At 30.1% G+C, this 21,284-nt stretch overlaps 1 protein-coding gene across 1 annotated transcript in view; it reads left to right on the top strand.

Annotated features, from left to right (window-relative positions):
- The window catches only part of LOC149054621 (polycystin family receptor for egg jelly-like), a 266,701-nt gene that overhangs the window by 141,804 nt on the left and 103,613 nt on the right, over nt 1-21,284 (top strand). Inside the window, exons 21-25 of the mRNA XM_089230158.1 lie at nt 12,863-13,215; nt 13,364-13,467; nt 13,533-13,644; nt 13,709-13,788; nt 13,868-13,994. Coding sequence (XP_089086284.1) covers nt 12,863-13,215; nt 13,364-13,467; nt 13,533-13,644; nt 13,709-13,788; nt 13,868-13,994 — 776 coding nt within the window. The remainder of the gene's footprint in view (nt 1-12,862; nt 13,216-13,363; nt 13,468-13,532; nt 13,645-13,708; nt 13,789-13,867; nt 13,995-21,284) is intronic.

Here is a 21,284-nt window from a genome sequence, read left to right as displayed (position 1 = left end):
TGTTCTAAGCGAACTGTCCATGACGGCCAGACCGGTCGTCGCACGACCCAGTCCCGTCGCGTTATCGCGGACGAGAATAAAGCAGCCGCGGCCGTTGCGATAACGTCCGCGACAGGAGACCTTGAAGATATAGGACAATAATACATTTTACCTGCAAGTCCTAGACATATGCATGAGTATACACAAGACGCTCTTTGTATAGCGCAAACGAAAAGAAAACTTGCTTATTTATGACATTTACATATAACACTCAATGGCCTGAAATAACAGAAAACTCGTTACCCCATCAGCAAGCAAGAGATAGACATGATTTAGTAGCGAGATTATTCAAATGTAAATTGAAAAAATTGATTGATTTAATAAAAAAAAGCAATGTATTTGGCGAAGTTGTATCCTGTATTTATTCCATAGAATGGCAGCAAAAGGGATTACCACACGCTCATATTCTAATATGGTAGAAAAATAAAATACACCCAGACAAAAATGATAACATAATTTCAGCTGAATTACCAAATCCAGAAAAAGATCCTATATTATTTGACATAGTCACAAAACACATAATACATGAACCTTGTGGAGATTTAAATGTCAATTCACCCTGTATGAAAAATGGGAAGTGAAAATGTAATTATACTCGAGCACTGATTAATTAAACAAGAACAAATTCTAAAATTGTTCAACAAAAATTAACAAATGATAATATCCATTAGATTTATCTTAAACCGTGATTAGTACTTTATTCATTATTGTATTGTTATGATTTGATAAAAAATATATCTCTTTACAATTAAGACTAAGCGTTTTCGATTTCATTTGATTAGAGGGGTCACACTACATTTTTTTTTGGTAAAAAATAATTTACCGGTAAAAAAAAATTGGTAAAATTTACGGTAAATTTTTTAACCGGTAAAAATATATCCTGTACATTTACACCACTCACATCCCTATGAATTTATTTAATTCTATCTAAGATAATTTTAACATTGCCGTAATTTTTACGTATTTCGTCAAAATTTGAATTTTAAATGCTTATAAAAAAAAATCGTGCCTATGTATTTTTAATATTTTTCAACCGCTATTGTTACAATGTGTTACGGCCTTGTATTTAATTTTCAAATCTTTGATCTAAAAAGAAAATCTTTTATGAATTTCTATCTAAGATAATTTGAAAATTGCCGTAATTTTTTGAATATTTGAACTTCAAATGCTAATAAAAAAATTGTGTTTATGTATTTTTATAATTTTTTTTTATCACTTTAAGAACAACTTATGAGGAACTTTGTATTAAATTTTCAAGTATTTTGATAGGCCCAAAAAAATTTTATTGACACTTCAAAAGAAAATTTTCAGAAAAATTGAAAATTTCAGTTGTCTATAAATATCTCGAAAAAGTCAGAATATTTTGAAAATTAAATCATGTAAAGAAAATCTAAATAACTGTTAAAATTTTATATTTAAAATCGTTTCAGGATAAATCGTTATTGTTACGCTATTTCGTAAAAATTTAAAATTCAAACGCACTTAAAATTTTTCCTATAATAATGCTTCGAGTTTCCTCTATAGCTATTTGAAGGAAAACTTATAGAAAACTTAGTGTTGTATTTATAATCCTTAGTTATAAACACAAAAAAATTTATGATTTTTCGACTTCAAAATTACTTGAAAATTGTCGCGTTTTCGACAGATTTCGTAAAAATTTGAAGTATTAACGGTTATAAAAAAAAAATTTTAATAACGATTTTTATTTATTTTTAGCTACAATAATAACAACTCATAAGGAACCTTATATTAAATTTTCAAATTTTTTTGGTTATCCAAGATTATTTTACTGACACTTCAAAAAATAATTCTCAAAAAAATTGAAAATTTCAGTGGCCTATAAATAACTCAAAAAAATTCAAAATTTAAATTAAACTGTATATAGATAACACTAACATAAACATTTGGTGAAAATTTCAAGTATTTACAGGGATTAGTTTTTGATTTACAACCATATAAAAAAATCGATTTGGTCGAAAACTGGTTTTGCGTAAAAATTCCCGTTTTACTGTCATTTTTTTTTTTTGTTTTTCTCGATTTTTTGAAATTTGTTTGAAAATGTTTACTTTTGACCTCTATAATGCACCAAGGATATTCACTTTTACATCGGAAACCACCCCCAAAGTTTTAAATTTAGGCATTATTTCGACTAGTTATACTGTACACGGACACAAAAAAAAAACACATCATTGTAAAATCAATACATTCATCACTTCGTTCAGAATCTAAAACGATAGTTCAATAGGAGGTCATCTTTGGCATGGAGTGTAAAGCCATTATCGCATGGAAGTCACACAATATTTATTTAATATTAATAAAGTGCATCACATTTGAGTAAGCAATTTAATGTTTAAACTACATTTTTATGAATTTGTTTTTCTTTCATAAAAAAGAACCGTGTATAATATGCAAAATAAGGTTTTATATTATTATAAATATTATAATATGAGTTTTTAATATAATTATAACATCACCCAAGTCCCAATTATGACATGAAACATAATTATCAAGTATTTATAATATGTCAATTGCATCAGAAAAAAATTATTGTAATATATTCTGAGTGGTGAATAGTATTAGGTATTAGACCGAGATCGAAAACTTTTTTATTTCCATTTTTGTTATTAATTTTTTAACGTATTTAGAAGCATTTTCCGTATCTGTCAGGTAAGGTTAATGATTGTAAAGATATTTGAAATGTGTAGAATTATGATATGTAAGGATAAACATTCACTGATATAAAGACAAATAATGTATGTAATATTTAGTAAATTTTAATATATTAAAATTAGCGAGCAATCAAGGTATGCATGGTTAACTAAACTTAAAAGCAAATTCATTATTTTCAAAAGATTATTCTTTTTTTTTTTTATAAAGCTATCTATATTTGTAATATACTGTTGAAGTACACCAAAAACACAGAAGCTAAAGGTAAATAATAATAAGATCGGATATATTTAATAATATAATAACTATAGTGCTCCGAAGTGTAATATAAAACAACGACTAATCGTCCTACAGGCTACTACATAAAACGAATATGCTAGTAATACAAAATGCCTATTCAGCGTCTGCTATACAACAGTGTGAATATTTTAACTTATAATATACATACTATAGGGTGTGTTGTTTACATTCATCACTTCCCCTTAAATAATATACCCTAACTTAGAATTAATATATCTCATTCCCAACATCTCCCTGAGTTCCTGGAATCTTGGTCGTGAAGTTGGCTTAGTCAATATGTCAGCTAACTGCTCCTTGCTTGGCACATACTCCAGAGAAAATATCCCTTCACTGAACTTCTCACGAATGTAATGATAGCGAATATCGATGTGTTTTGTTTACTTATGGTATTCTGGATTTTTCACTAGTTTGATGGCGCTTTGGTTGTCTGCATACAAAACAGGTGTATCTTCCTGTGGCTCCAGAAGATCACTGGTAAGTAGCGTCAACCAAGTGAGTTCCTGTATAGATTGGCTCAGTGCTATGTATTCTGCCTCAGTAGTCGAAAGTGCTACCGATTTTTGCCTTTGTGAACACCATGCTACGATTCCATCTCCCATCATGAAAATGAATCCAGATGTTGATCGTCTCGTTGTTGTGTCACCAGCATAGTCTGCGTCACTATATCCACGCAACTTTGGTGTTACACTAGAATCATAAATTAAACCATAATTAAATGTTCCCTTTAAATATTTAAATATACGTTTCACCGCATTCCAATGAATTGTCAGAGGTTTTTCTAGATAACGACTGACAAGATTTACTGCAAAAGTTATATCAGGCCTTGTTATTTGGCTTAGATACAACAAACTTCCAACTGCTTCTCTGTATGGAACTTCCCCTGCTTCCAATGATCCTGACAAATTTGGATCTAATGAGTGTTGTGGATCTGTGGGAATATGCAGGACTTTGGTTTCTTCCATATTGAACCTCTCTAAAATGCGCTTGCAATATGAAGATTGGTGTATGAAAATTGAACCATCAGGTCTCTGATCAATTTCAATACCCAAGAAATGATCAAGTTCACCTTCCTTCGTCTCGAAGTTGTCCTTTAGATACTTCACCACTATGTCCACCAGCTGGTTATTTGTTGCTGCGATTAGTCCATCGTCTACAAAAATAGCGACAATTAGTAATTGATTGTTTTTATTACTTACGAATACACAAGGATCTGCTTTTGTTTCCTTTAGGTCAAAGTTCATCAGCATATTTTTGAACATTTTGTTCCAGCACCTGGGTGCCTGTTTCAACCCATATAGGCTCCGTTGAAGTTTGCATACTAACTGTGTTCCATCTTCGTAACCTTTTGGCTGTTTCATATAAATGTCTTCTTCAAGATCTCCATATAAGAATGCTGTTTTAATGTCAAATTGTCTGAGTACTAATTTTCTGGCTGCTGCTATCGCAAGTATTACTCGAATAGAATCATATTTCACTCCTGGGCTGAACGTTTCTTGAAAATCTATTCCATGAACTTGCGCACATCCCTTTATTACTAACCTTGCTTTGTACCGATCGACATCTCCGTTCGCTTTGTATTTAGTCTTGTATATCCAACCATTATTTATAGGTTTTTTATTTTGAGGCAAGTCCACAAGTGTCCATGTTTTATTTTTATTCAATGACAACATTTCATCGTTCATTGCTGCCTTCCAATCATCTTAATTGTCACCTGTCATAGCGTCTTCGTATGTAACTGGATCATTACATGCTGAAAATAATGCATCTCTATACCTTATAGGTTTATTGAGTTTTCCTCTGTCTCTGAGTGTCATTCTTGTTTGCTCTTCAGCTCCTATTGATATCTGTTCATCATCATCCAACTTTTCTTCGTCGTCGTTGTTGTCTTCCTCATTTCCAGCTTCACCTTCCGAATTTATTTCTTCCTCTTCTTCTTTATTTATAATTTTTACTTGTGTAGCTGTAGATGGACTTGTTGACTCTTTGAATATTACATCTCTGCTTATTAAAGTTTCTCTTCCAAAAAGCCTATACGATATCCTTTGGTTTCTTCTGAGTATCCAACGAAAATACCTTTTCTACCATTTTGATCCCATTTTCTTCGTTTTTCTTTTGGTACATGTGCATATACTTCACTACCAAAAATTTTCAGATGATTTATATGTGGTGTTTTATTGAACCATAATTCATAAGGTGTTTTTCCTTCTTGACCTGTGTTACCTGTACGATTTATTGTATACACGACTGTATTCACTGCTTCTGCCCGAAGTGTCTTAATATATAATTTTTTTCTATATAACATAGTTCTGGCCACTTCTACAAATGTTCGCATTGATCTTTCAGCCTTTCCATTTTTCTGGGGTGTGTATGGTTCACTCGTCTCATATTTTATTCAACATTTATCCAATGAGGCTTTTACTTCAGTATTTTTATATTCCAGACCACAATCATTTCTTAAAGTAATTACTGCAATTATAACTGATTTTTGACTGTATTTAAAAATAGTTAAAATTTATTTTTAACTTCTGATTTTTGGCTCATAAAATACGCATATGGATATTTAGAACAAACATCCTTGAGTATAACAAAATACTGTTTACCTCCAAGTGAATTTTCCTCCATAGGACCAAAGACATCACTGTGAATTAATTGACCTGGTTTTGTAGTTTTTGTATTTCTCAGTGTAAATAGCTTTCTGTGTTGTTTATCATAAATGCAAGCTTCGCAGAAAAATATTTTTTTCGTTTCTGTAAATGGAATCCGCATATGTTTCAAGTAGCTCCGGACATATTGGACATTCTGATGACTCAACATTTCATGCCACTGTAAAAATGTGAGAGTTTTAACTGCAATATTTGCTTGTTCAGCTTCTTGCACTGGCTTTGTCTTCAGAACCATTGAAAACATTTTATTCTCACGAACTCCAATAGCAACTATTTGATTATTCCTTTTAAATGTACATCCATCGCTGTCTGTTATCATTTTTATACCTTTTTCAAGGCACACTCCACATGAAAACAAATTTACCTTAAGATCAGATACATGTAAAACGTTTGACAAATGACTGTCAACCCATTTATTACCGATTTTCGTTTGAACATTTATATTCCCTTTGCGAATTGCTATGATATGTTTGCCATCACCAATACGTACTGGTAACTGAACTTCAAATGACTCATAGTTACTGAACCATTCTCTTATGTTGGTCATGTGGTCGCTAGCACCTGAATCCACATACCATTTTTGTGATTCGTTGATTTTGATGTCATTTGATTGTACACCAACCAACGCATTTCCTGAGTTGCTCTTATTTCTTTCTTTTTGTTCTTTTAAGAAAATCCAGCATTCACGTCTCCAATTCTCTGGTTTTTAACAATGATTACACTTGTCTGGTTTTTTTATCATTGTTCCATTGATTTTCAGAATTGCCAATTTTCGTACGTTTTTCCTTATTTGTTCCAAACGATTTCTTTTCCGAAAATGCACTACTGTTTGCAGTATCTCTCTCATCATCATAACTTTGAGTTTGTCTTGTTTCCTCTACCATGAGTCTAGATGACAAATTAGACAATGTTTTGTCTACATTAGGTATCGAATCCCACGCACTGTAGAAATGTTTATAATTTTCTGGCAAAGTCATTAGTATCTTGGTCATAAGCATTGAGTCGGATATTGGTTCACCTAACTGTTTTAATTTTCTTCTAAGACTCTCCAATTTCGAAATATGAGTCGCCATATTGTCATTTGGGTCTTTAACATAGCTGTAGAACTTTTGTTGAATCAACGTTACACTAGAGTTCGGCTTTTGTTTATAATATACACTAAGCAAATTGTCCCACATTTCCTTAGCCGTGTCACAATTCATTATATTAATACTGCCGTGGTTGTTCATCCACTGACGTGACTATATACTTTTGAGCCTTGTTGGCCGCTTTTTATATATAGTATTATCTACACCATACCTTTTTCTTGCATCTTCTTCAGTTTCCGAACTTGATTTTTCGATTTTCCGGCCACAACATCAAATATATCGGCTGCAGTCATTATGACTTTAATTTGGAATTTCCATGTTTCCCAATTTTCATTACCAGTTAGTTTATTAATTTTTATAGATTCGTTTACCATAATAACGAGTTATCTGTACAATGTCTGTACACTATAAATGTAATAATAACAAACACAATTCTGTGCTTCACGCGATGCACTAACACTGCACTGCACTATACTTCACGAATTATTATTGCTGCACACTATCTGTACACAAAGACGCGATTCGTAAATCATTAATTATTGTATCAAACATACCCGACTTTATTATAATTTCCTTACTATACTGGGCCTATAACCTGTTGAAGTACACCAGATACACAGAAGCTAAAGGTAAATAATAATAAGATCGGATATAATATGTAATAATATAATAATATGTATAATTGATACGAATAACTATAGTGCTCCGAGGCGTCATATAAAACAACGACTAATCGTCCTACACCTACATAGAACGAATATGCTAGTAATACAAAATGCCTATTCAACGTCTGCTGTACTACAGTATGAATAATTTTACTTATAATCTACATACTTTAGGGTGTGTTGTTTACATTCAACATATACAATGCATACAATGTATATGTAAGTATACGATATTAATATAGTAAGATACATATCTAGTTTGAATCTAAAATAGGTATCTAATGAAATTTAGTTTGTGAAAGCCATCAGTTTAAATAGGTATATGCCTAATAAAAACATGCTTCAAAATTTAAACTTAGAGAACATTGCTTGTACTAGAGGCTTAAAGCGAGTTCAATTGAATAATGAATTATTTGTAAATTTACTATTTCGCTATATTTATTACATTATTGAATGAGACTAATGTTTTAACAAATTATGTTAAATTATTCATATACTCAACCAAGGTAATATCTTACCTTCACAATTACCGATCGCCCATTTTCAGCAACTGATCGCCGACGATAAAATTGGTATCCATAATTTCCCGTTATGGTTTCAGCAATCAGGTCTCTTGGAACACTTGCCGTCGACCATACAGGTTGAATTGTAGTTGAAAACTCCGCAAGGTCCATGTATCATGTGTTTGATAACTACTGCATATAACTATTACATTAGAATAGAACATAGAGAATTTTAGCTAAAATTTTGGCATCAGTCTCATCTAGCCTTATTTTGTCCACCAATCAGACTAAAATGTGCGCATGTGACAGACTACGCTATTTCCATTCTATCAACGGGCTTGGTCTTACACGCGATGCTTAATAAGAAATTCATAAGAGATTTTAATTTTAATTTAAAATTTTTGGCAGTGATGTTATGTCTATCAACTGGTGTTTGGCTATGTAGCAATTCAGTCAATTGCATTATATGTCGTGTTTGATTTGCACAAACTCGTTGCATTCTAAGCCTATCTACTTTGTTGTCACTCACTAAAGAACGCAATTCCGACATGGCAATACGACTAATTTCTTGATCTGTATTGTGAGGTAGCTCTTCGTACATTTGATTGAGTGTAACAATCAATGTCAGGTCGTCTTATCATCAGCATCGTAAATTGTAATTAATCAAAATGAGAAATGTTTTCACGTACTTAGCTGTAACGTGTCACTATAACAAAAGAGAATATAACTTGTTATCTCACTATTACCAAGAATCACCGAAGTCAAGAAAGTTATCGCGTACGTAGCGGTAATAATCACTCACAAAGATAAAAGGATGGACTCTTTGTCTGAGGTATCGATTGACAAATAGGATGGACATAGACCATAAATGCTAGATCTCCATATTATAACTTTCAAATTATCAATCTACATCTATAAATAAAAATGTTTAAAAATAATAAGACTTTGATATTCATTCACATTTTAAACTTTCTTTTGACTTCCACAAATAATTTAAGACCAAAATTAGTCAAATCGGTCGTGCCGTTCTCGAGTTTTAGTGAGACCAACGAATTGCAATTAATTAATATATATATATATATATATTATATAGATATATGGTAGTTAAGAGAGGTAACTAACTACAACAAAACAGAAATTTGGACATCGGAGATACTTGTTTTGAAAACGTAGAGAGCTTCAAATATCTTGGAGTGGATATAAATAGTCGTAACAATCACCACGATGAAATAAACATGAGAGTAAAAGTGTGAAATAACGTTATTTAGCGTTATTTATTATAGCGTGTTATTTTGCGTTACAGAAAACCTTCAGGTCCAAGGTATTATCAAAAAAGTAAAATATGAGATAATAAAATGTTTTAGTGATACCAGTAATTTTATACTCATGCGAAACATGACCAACGTCAAAAGAGGACGATACAGAACTGGTTGTTTTTAGAAAAGAAATTCCTTCGACGTATTTTTGGTCTAAAAAAAAAAAATGACCAATCAGGTGAATATGAAATAAGACCCAATAAATAAATTAAAGACTTGTTGGGAGAAGAGGTCATTATACAAACACTTAAAGGCAGGAAAATGAGCTGGCTTAGTCACGATGGAGATTGAATGGCATAATGAAGAATTCGCTTAACTAGTAACCGGAAGACTGTTAGGCAGGTGAACCATTGGGCAAACCGAAGAAAAGGTGGATAGAGGAGCCCAACAATTATTTCAGGATACTTGGGGCTGAGAACCTGTAAGAAGTGGCAAATGATAGAGAGGAATGGAGGAGGCTGTGTAGAACAGTGATGTGCCTTAATCGCCTATAAAAAAAGCTGAATGGTAATGTATTTTTAGAAGGATCTTCTTTTTACGCCCGCATTTTTATCGGACTCAATATATGCTAATACTTGCTCCATGATATACTCTTTCATTTAAAAAAAAAAATAAAGATAATCGGATGAGTGGTTTCTGAGAACTTACGTGATAATGATTTTGTAAGCTTGTATTATATATATATATATATTATATACCATGTACATTGTACACGGTTATTTTAATTAATAATAACTAATTATTTATTAACTTTATCGGATTAAATCTTTTTTTATATATATATATATAAATATAAATATATTTATTTAGGTTTCGTCCGAAACACACATGGTTTTTATTACTTTGCCAACAATTATAGGACACAAAATTTATTGTATAATAATATAATAATAATAATAATAACTATTACTAAAGGACTGTTACTATAGATTAACATAATATATCTCCCAAAATGATAGTTGTTCATTAGAACTGGTATCGGTCATTTAATCAAAATTGATAAAAAAAATTTCCGTTATATATTAATTTAATGCTCTAAGGAATTCCTTGATGTAATACATTAGATAATCATGAATAATTTTTATAATTACATTTTTTTTTGTAAGTTATGTAGTGATCACGTCGCCTACAGGTATCAGTAGTCAAGGATGATGTTTGGAAGGTGACTCTTGAGTTAATTACACAACGTAGAATTCTTCTTAATTAGATTAATTGTTTATTTATTGTGATAAAACATATATTTATTTATAACATGAACGCTGAATGTAAATTAAGTATTCTGAATGATAGAATAAATTCGGTTTGATTCGAATATTTTCTAAGTTCAAAATATTGTTTATAAGAAATTTTCTAAGTCCAATGAATTAAATTAAACAACAGACTGGCGTGAAGGTGCTCTGGCTAGTCTGGTCAAGTCGCGTCTGAATACAGGCCGTTTCGGGGTCCCTTATATAGTGCTACCCTCTACTCCCCATAGTCTACTCGTTCTTGTCGCTGTTCTCACGGATGTGGTATAATTATCTAGACTGACGGAAATGTTACTCGCCCACATACAAGCCAAATGTGCATCCCTTGCAGCTGCAGACCTTAGCGATTGATATTATAATTAACATTAAGAGTATATATTATAATATTACATTTAAACATTTGGTTCTTTGAACTTTTGTAATGATGCATAAAACTACGTCTTGTGCACCCTTATTGAGGACATTTTTATAGTCGTCTGTTCCCATGATTTAGTATGTCCCTAATTTTAATGATTTCCAGAAATGCTGTCTCTCCTACATTTACAAGGATCGTCGCACCCTTCCCTAGATTGATGCGGCTGGTACCTAGTTGACCGTGAACTATGTAATGCGGGACGCTAGTCCATAGCAGTTATAATGATTTCAATAAAAAAAAAAGAATGAATTGATTTTATAATAATTTTGATCATGGTTAAGCTTTTAACAAAATAGTTTAAATTATTCTTCAAAATTGTGTCGATAGAATCTAGTCGAATTATTAAAATACTTCTAAAAAAATCCTTCTTTTACAATTCTTGCTAAATTGTAGTCAATAATCCGATATCTGTATTTCCTCTTAGAGAGAACATGTTGATAAATATCCATGAATACAGGATGGTGGCTAGTATGGTAAAACTGCTCTCCAGCATTATTTATCAAATTCATTCGCTTTTAGTACGAAGATGATTGATGAATTGTTTCAGCTGGTCGAATGTCTTGTGTTTTTGCATAAGCTTACTGTTCGTAAAAATGTTTCAAAAGTTTTAGTTTTTTTAAGTATTCGTGTTATGCTCTCGTTTAAACGAAGATTGAAATATGGTTGATCATTAATTTTAAGATTTATTTATGATATTTTCTTATGGTATATTTATTCTAATATTTGATCACAATTTCTATACACCTGATTGATAACTTTTGAAACTACGATTTCTTGACGTCCTCACTCCTCATCCAGATGACATTTTCTATCAGTTATAAATATATTTAGATATTTAATTCATTGATTTAGGAGGTATTGAATATTCCTTAGCTACATTCATAATATATAACATATTTAAAGAAGGGTGACTAAAGCACCTTAGCCTTCCTTGGATTCGAACCTATTAATTACTATTATACTTAACTTTGAAATTTTAATTTTAATATTTTGAATATTTCAATGAAAGTTATTACTTTTTCTGTGATATAGAAGAGAATTTTTTAAACTTTAAGGTATCAATCACAACAAATTAAATCTGTTTTTCCATTTTCACTAGTTTCTTTACATATAAATCATATTATTATAATTTTTTTTTTGAAAATAAATAGTTCTCTTGACAAACACCTAGTTTAATTAAGAGTCTAGGGTTACCACATTGTGTCTTTAAGAAAAGAGTACATAATATTATATAAAGCCATAAATGTAATATAAAAACTCTAATTTCATAGTTAATACTTATATAATTAACATGACATTTTATATACTAAATTATGTATGAAATACTTAATAGTTAATACTGAAATACATAAAATTATCATATATTATGATATATTTGGTGAAAAATTAGTTTTAATTTATAATTTTAATTAGGTACATGGGTATTTGATTAATATATATGTTTAAGAACTTAATATTTATTACTGCTTCGAATTTTTGATAGCAAACTTTTGTCTTTAGTACAATAATCATAAAACTGAGTACAGTCAAAATGCTTAAAATTGTATTCTTTCATCAACAAATGTTTTACAGAATCGGGTAGAAGTCTATTTCTATCATCAGTCCATTGTGCTTTCATAAGAGCAGGTATGGTGAAGTAGAACGTGCATATTTTTAATAGTTCTTAAAACGTATCATAGCTTCTTTGTTCAAAATATTTCACCCACTTTTTATCTGATAATAATGATGAAAATTCTTCATTTTTTTCCATTTCTGACAAAAACAAATTTAAGTTTTGGGATTGATCAAATAATAAAGAGTCGTTTAATTGTAGATCATATTAGTTTAAAAATACAATGCTATTTTCTATATCAGTCCACAAAGGGTTGGTGTTTAAAGACATCCATTTTGAAAAATTAAATTGATCGAAATTGGCTGTCCATATTTTCAAATAACACTTACTTAAGACTATTATTTAAGGCTCATTGGCTCCATAGTTCGGATAACTACCAGACGATGCAGCGTTCCAACGATGACTGGTTCGTTATCTTTACACCTAAGAGTCTAGGAGAGCTTCAATCCATACATATTTGGCATGACAATTATGGCTCATATCCAGATTGGTATTGCCAACAAATCATTGTAACAGAAGTACGTAATAATAAAGTGTGGGTGTTTGAAGTTGAACGATGGTTTACAATTCGTGAATCCACGAAAAATATCGAACACATGATTTACATCTCTAACTCAAAAAAGAGTTGGAAAAAAGAAACTAAAAAAAATGTTGAAATGGGGATACGAGAGAATCATTTATGGGCCAGTGTGTTTATACGGTAAATATTGTGTTCCTTAAAAATAACGTGTGACTATAATCACGTCACATATGTTATAAAAGTATAATATAATATTATAACAATGTGTACATTATTATGTGTAAGTACCTATTACAAATAATTAGCATTGCTGTTTTCCACTCGACAGTCATCCAAGGTCTCCTATAACCCGATGTCAAAGGCTTAGTGTTATATTGTGTACCATTTTATGTTTAATGTTGTGCAGTATGATTTTCTACGAAAAAGTTCACAGTAATTATGTTAATTAAGTCACTAATAATTATTATTGATCATTAATGTTTTATTATTATTTTTAGCTAACGAAGAAAACTTTCAAAAATTTGAATTGAAATCAAGAGAAGTTATAATAGCCATACAAAGTGGATTAATACAATTTTTATTAACGTTTGGTGTACATAAATGTTTTCGGTAAAAATAAAAATAATTTATATTAGTGTTTAAAACAAAGCATATTTTGTTTCAATATCTATAGAAAAGGCAGACTACTACTTTTGAACAAAATTACGCACAACGTGAGACCAAAAGTAAAGCGAACTTCAGATAATGAACATCGTGCGTAGTATACCTGCGTAGACTTTTATTATAAAACAAATTATTTTTTTTTTACATTAGATTTATCGTTTTTTTATAGAATCACCTTCGAAAAAAGCGGTCAGTTTTATCATCGAGCGTATTGTTGAAAATAAGTTATACTATCCAGTTCACACAGAAATGATAACAGAAATACGTCAATGGAATTATTGGTTTATAATTGGATGGCACGTACAGATATACTATACAGGGTGATTTATGAGGCGTAAAACACTCATTATTTACAAAAACTATTTACTTTTTTCAAAATTCTAGATCCATGCTGTTCTAGAACTATATAAATTTTTAATATTTTACACCCTTATATTTATTAGGTAAACTACCATCAACTTTTGATTTTTAAATGGCAACCTATATTTAAAATATTATAAATTAATAAGGCTATTTTTTAATAAATTTTCATTTTTCATTAATCCGTTGACGAGATATAGTCTCCCAAAGTTTGATGGTTTTGGGATGGTGTTTGTGTATAAATGTGTTATACCATGTCAGTACCGCGGCCGCAGCAATTAAGATTTTTATACTCCAGCGTAAAGCATAATAGACTTTTCAAGTAAATTCAGTAAGTACGATAATTAAGCCTAAGTTGTGCCTTAAAATACCCCATTTAGCATTATGTTGGACAGTTCTCCTCAACAATAATAGCAAGTGCCACTGGTGAATGGTGAATGGTCATGATATTATTAATATTACTTATCGCTTATAAATTCCTTGCCGTTCGGGTTCAACCCAAGATATAACAGTTATAATTGATTATCAGGGTACCTACTTCTGACAGTAACTTTTATTGTTATACATACATATTATAAGTAATTGAATTATTTGATTCATTGATTAATTGTCGCAGTAACCCCCACCACATACTTGCCCTGTGTCACCATACCCTATCAACATGAAATAGGGAATGGTAAACAAGCCAACCCCCCATGCGTATCCCGTCTAGATCCGGTAAACGTTTTCATAATATGGATAACCTTGAGTCTAACATCATGTTGGTGCATGGAAAAGTTTTCGGCTGTTAACCAGTTCCCCTCCCCCCCAAGACTGTTATCGGGATTTTTAAAATATACCAATTGCCCTCACATGTTAATATATACACGATTACAATATATAGCCTATAAAATAGGGAAGGTAAATATACAAATAATAAATTTAATTATTTATAAAAATTAATGTAAAATAGTATAAAACGATAGAAATAAAAAAAATATAATAAATATTGTTTTTCAGAGGTTCGGACTTCAGATCCTAGGTAATCAAACCTTGGATAATAGAAAAACAAAAGGATTCTTCTATTCTCTATGGGATTAACACTTAAACATTCTTATTTTGATCAGATATTATGTTTAATGCACGTATATATAAAACAACTTGATAGCCGACTCGATATTAATATTGAAGCAAATCCGCCATATGCGAAGTTGACAATGTTTACATTATACACCTTATCATCATCATATCATACTCGTATATTAATTCATAATTACCACTAACGGCACAAAAATTTCAAAACTTCATATGCTTTTACTCGTTGTCTCGTTTTTGTGAGACTGCCATTTTCAGTTGCCATTTTCTGTACGCATTAATTTGTAATGTTATGACTTTATGATTTATTAATAAATATTTTAATATACTTTAATACCTACATTTTATATTTATTAAAATATGGTAGCATCGTGTCCTGCACATGACTGTGTAAACAGACAACAAAAGACACTAAAAATCATTTATTTACGTAAGTACTTCATATATTAAAATAAATTACGTTGTTCCAAATATTTATCACAGACAACTGGTCTTTAACAGATTTCCATTACAAAATCCTGAACGCAATGCTAAGTGGATAAAAGCTGGCTTTATTCCAACGAAAAATTCACGATTGTGTAATAATCATTTTTTGAAAAGTGATTTTTGAACTCCAATTGGTGGTACCTATAAATTGTTATTGTGTGATGATGCTATACCATCAATATTCATCATGACTGTTATTCAAATACCAACCAAAATATATCACTCAGAAATTTGTGAACCAACTTCATTCAATTAACTACTACAGAGTTCTCTACATCAGTTCAAGATGAACCATTATGTCTTACTCCAAAAAGACATTTGTGTTTTAAAAGTGCTGAAGAACATTCTTCATTAATCTCCACTACTTCTAAATGTAAAATTACTATTTCACATTATCGAAAAACAACTCCATCAAAATTAGTACTTAAAAATAAAATAATAAATCAAGCTAACAGAATAAAATTATTAAATTATAAAGCAACAAATCAGACGTAAATATATTAAAATTAATACTTTAGCCGGTCTTTTAATGTTACTAATTGACAAAAGAGTACTAAACATAGAATCTGAAGAACTTATGTTAGAAAAATTTGATGGACTCTCTAAAGAATTATTTTCCAACATTCGTAAAAATCAAAATATCTTACTTCACGTAAATTTGGATGCCGCCAAGTGCCGCCGTGTTGGCCAAAAAGTTTTGATAAGAAATTAAACAATTTTGATTCTTGATAACAAATTAATTTATTTTCATGATTTTGTAAATATAATAATATACACAATAATTTTTGTTACATTTGAAACTTAAAAGTTAACAATTAACTTATAACAAAGAACAAACCTTAAAATTTACTTATAATGACAATTTTGTCATTTTACATTTACTATAGATGTGGTTTATTGTCACAGATATAAATAATAAACTAGATTGCTAACTAGTGATAACAGCTGACGCCAAAAAAAGTCATATTGGTTGTGGGCTCTGTTGTGTTATCAAAATACAATACGATTAATGTGATACCTAATTTTAAATATATCATTTGGCGGGTATTTTATGTCACATACTCGCATCACACTTCTTAACATATTATACAAAAACATATAATGCAAAATAAGTTATACACGAATAAAATTAATTAAAATTTAGTAAAAATATGCTTGTATAAAATAATAAGATTAATTATTATAATAATAAGCAATATAAGATAGCAGTTGCATAGCCATGACAATATATATATATTTTGTCATGGGCGTAGTTAGGAATATTAGTTGGAGGGCCGGGAGGGGGCAAGTATATATAGGTAGTAATTAGTAATTAATTTCAGTAAATGAAAATAATAAAATAAATTATACAATACAGAACTTAATACTATACAACTTCAATATATTGTTTTTTTAAATTATAAAATTTTGTTTAAAAGTTAATTTTCAAAGTGGGTTTGTGGCAAGCGCCCCCTTTGCAACTACGCCGCTGTTTGATAGTGATATGTACAAAACAAAAATATGATCTAAAAATAAACAATGTCCATCACCATTTAATGTTTATAAAAACTAACAAATGAACATTGTATCTTGACTTTACTTTCGCTTACAAATAAAAAAGTAGAAGTTACTTATTTTTACTCTAGTCGTTTTATTGAACAAAGTACAATTTTAATTTAAAATGCCACAAACTTGTTGTGTGCTTGGATGTGCTAATCGTTCTGGTCGTGACAAAGTGGTTTTTTTTAAGTATGTATTAGTAGTAGGCAGTAGCACAGAATAGATTTAATCTATTTTGTGGAAGTGGTTTTCAACATGGTTATCTATACATAATACAAACAATTTTACTAAATAACTTTTGTAGATTTCCAAATAATAATGTACTAAAAGAAAAGTGGATAGCTGCGATAAAAGACACTGAAGACACTTTTGAAGACACTGAAATGCATTCACGTCCTCACAAAATCAATATTATTAACCTAGTAAGCCGTATTTATTTAAATATTCGTATACATTCTTACAGTAAAATTTTAAGTTCTTCAATTATGAAATCTTCTGTCAACAAAAGACAAAAGTTGCATAAGACAATTTTGTTTAATAACTTATAATCCTATTTTTTTTTTACAACTGAAATATATTATTAGATTAATATTACTTATGTATTATGTTGTTTCATTGTTTGTAGCAGTAAGATTAGTTCTTTAAATATTTTTGACTTTTTGAGATACTCAGGTAATAAGTTGAAAGTTTTCTTGATGACTAATAAAAGATACTATTATTATTTAAAATACTTCTAAGTTCTAAGAAAATATTTACGAATTCATGAACCATAATAATTAATAATATTTATGTGTATGTGTATTGTGTATTATATTATCACTTCAATAATAAAAATTGATAAAATACCACAGCCCACAACCAACATGGCGGAAAATCGGCGTCCGTCGGCTAGCTTGTCAATTTATACTGTTAGCAATCTAGTTTATTATCTATATCTGTGTTTATTGTAAACAAAAATCGGTACCAACTTCAAGGCGGAGCCTCCAGTAATTCGATCATAACTTCAAGGCCGAGCCTCCACTATGTTATCACACGGCAGAGTGTCGTTTCTTGTTTGTTCTTTGATAAGGAGTCGACTATCTAGTTGTTTTATATATCTGTGGTTTAATGTTGGTTTTGATGATAACAACCTTGTGATATGAACTCTGCTAGCCGATGTTAATAAGAATAGACTATAGTTGCAGTATAGTCATATTACTGTTGGGTACAATTCACGGTTGTCTACCATGGTACTGTCGTACAGATTACATTTTTTTAAATTTCTTTTGAAGGTTAGGGACTTCGTTTACCATGTTCAAGACGTGAAAACGTGTACACTGTTAATAAGGTAGGTGATACCGCAATTGCAGTGTATGCATATTAAATAATAAATAATGATGTTATGAACAAGCTGTAGTAGTTGTACAAAGAAATACGAAATTAATAATATTTAATTTACACTGTACACAAAGTACTTTTGTTTTTTCTCCCATCTTATACGCTTATAACATTAATAAACTTGATGATCGACCATCAAGCTTTTATACTACAAAATGAAATACTAATACTATACCAGTGCCGCAAAAACCGGGTGTGCAGAGCGTGCCGCGCACACGGGCCCCGAGGCTTACATACATTTGGGGGGCCCCCGGGCCCAACCCGGAGCAAACACATAAATTGTCTAAAAACGCAAAATTAATTACTCACAATAATTTTTTTTTTTTAAGTTTAAACATTAATGTAGTTGTATGTATACTAATATTTGATAAGTAGGTACCTCTGGTACCTATGTTAAAATAGGATGGTAGGTTTTTGACGTTTTTGTATAATATTATATGATCAATGGTACTATCAATTTTTCCATAACATCTATTTTTATCGCGTCTATGCGACTATGCCTCTATGGGTCGTTGTTTGTCGAATTGTCGGAAGAACAACTGGCTGATAGCTGAAAACGACGACGGTTGACGAGTGACGACGCGCCATAATATAAGTAATGTTAATGTGTTTATTTATAAACTATTAAAATGACAATATGATACGACTGATACGACGACCACGACCACGATTGTTTGAGTTGCTGGTTTTGGTATAAATATAAAATATATTTTGTAATTTTAATGATGAATATTGACGATACCTACTTTTTAATTATTATATTCTTAACACTGAGCTTAATATTGACTTACTAGTAAAGTAGTAACTAACGACTGCTCGGAGTATCATCATTTATCAGTTAATTGTTTAGTGTTTAACTGTTTAAGGTTAAGTAAATAAATTCGTTGGTCTATGCCATTTACGTTCTTCTTTATTTTATTCTGTGATTCTACTGTAACCAGTTGTCACCAAGTAAGTAGTACCTAACGATGTGAGAATCGATTTTATTTTTCTATTTTGTAATTTATTTATCTTTTTGGATATGGTATGAATACTAAATGCGAATTAAGCTAATTTTTAAACTGTGGTCTAGGTATGTTTAAAAAGAAACATTTGAGTGGTTCTGAAAAACGAAAACGCAAGGAGAAACAAAATGAATCTACCTCAAAATTAACTAAAATCAATGCAATTTTTAAAAATTCGACCTTGTGTGAGTACTTTCTAAATTATTTAAATTTTACTGAACAAGTATTAGTTATTTATAACATAACTCATAAGCACCTACCAAGTACTAATATATATTTCAAATTATAATTTATATAATGTGTTTATACATACTACTTAGATACTAAGTATATAGATTATAGACTATAGTATTATAATATAATATATGTAGACTATATAACATTATTCTACCTACAATGTTTAATATTACAGTAAAATCTATTAGTACCTACAACATAGAAAAACAATAGTTAAAACATTTAAAATTGTTAAATGATGCACAATAGGTATTTACCATTCAATTTTAAGGTATCACTGTGACTCTAAGTTAATACATATAAGATTAAAAATTTTATTTGTGAATTCAAACATAATTTCATTCAATTTATACAATATACTATATACATATGTAAATATAATATGGCTATAATTTTAAATACTTATTTAAAGTTTATAGTTATTTAAATATTCAAATTTCCATTTCTCCAGCATTTTGCTTTGGTGTAATTGTTCAATATTATTGTTGTTTATAGCTATTGAGGAAAAGAGTAATGAATTTGTAGAAAATATTGGCATTAACATTATTGATAAGCATGAAAATGTTTCTGAAAATGAAAACTGCAGTGATACTTTGAGTGTTTTAACAGATCCTGATAAAGGTAACTAGTTTACACATTTAAATACACATTATTTTGATTTTATATGGTGGCCCAGTGCTGTGTCAAAATGTATAATGGCCCAATATAATTATTTAATTCAGTTATTGATGAAGACCATACAATAAATAACACATTATTGGAAGATATCAGCGTTGACAGTGTTTTTCAAGTTCAACATAGAATTGTTTATGAAAATGAAAACCTAAGTGATATAACAGATTGTAATAAAGGTAACTTATCTACTACGGTTTATGATATTATAATGTGTATAGTGTATGTAAAAATTTTTTAGAAGCGAGTAAAGACCAAATAAATTCTAAAAATTTTCTAAATTTTAATGAAAAATATCCAACAGATCGAGGTTTATTTGAAGAAAATATTAATGACATCTTAAAAAGAAGTATACTGAATTTTGGACCTTGTAAGCCAACAACAAATTTTCCATCAAATATTCACGGAAGACAGTTTTCTACACAATATTATCAAGTTACTATGAAATCTGGGTTAAAAATTCCTAGACGTTGGTTGTGTTACTCAATTGTTCTTGATAAAGCTTATTGTGAAATATGCTGGCTCTTCGCTAATAGGACTTATGGAAATTTCAAATCTGAATGGATTAATGGCATTAATGACTGGCAGCACTTGTCTCAATGTATACAAAGACACGAAACTAGTATTCAACATTTTGATGCACTTAAAGTTCATAATTTGTGGGTCAAAAATCAAACAGTAGATGCAAATTTAGAAAGACAGTATTTAGAAGAAGCTACCAAGTGGAGAAATGTTCTTAAACGTTTAATACAAATTATTCTTACAATAACTTCAGGAAATACTGCTTTAAGGGGAAATGAGGGAAGTTTAAAAATTCAAAATCCAACTGAAGGGAAT

Source organism: Diuraphis noxia, unplaced genomic scaffold (genome assembly GCF_037042655.1).
Source record: "Diuraphis noxia isolate RWA-SAM2 unplaced genomic scaffold, SU_Dnox_SAM2 contig0006, whole genome shotgun sequence".
NCBI lineage: Eukaryota > Metazoa > Arthropoda > Insecta > Hemiptera > Aphididae > Diuraphis > Diuraphis noxia.
This window is presented reverse-complemented; position numbering and strand designations above follow the sequence as displayed.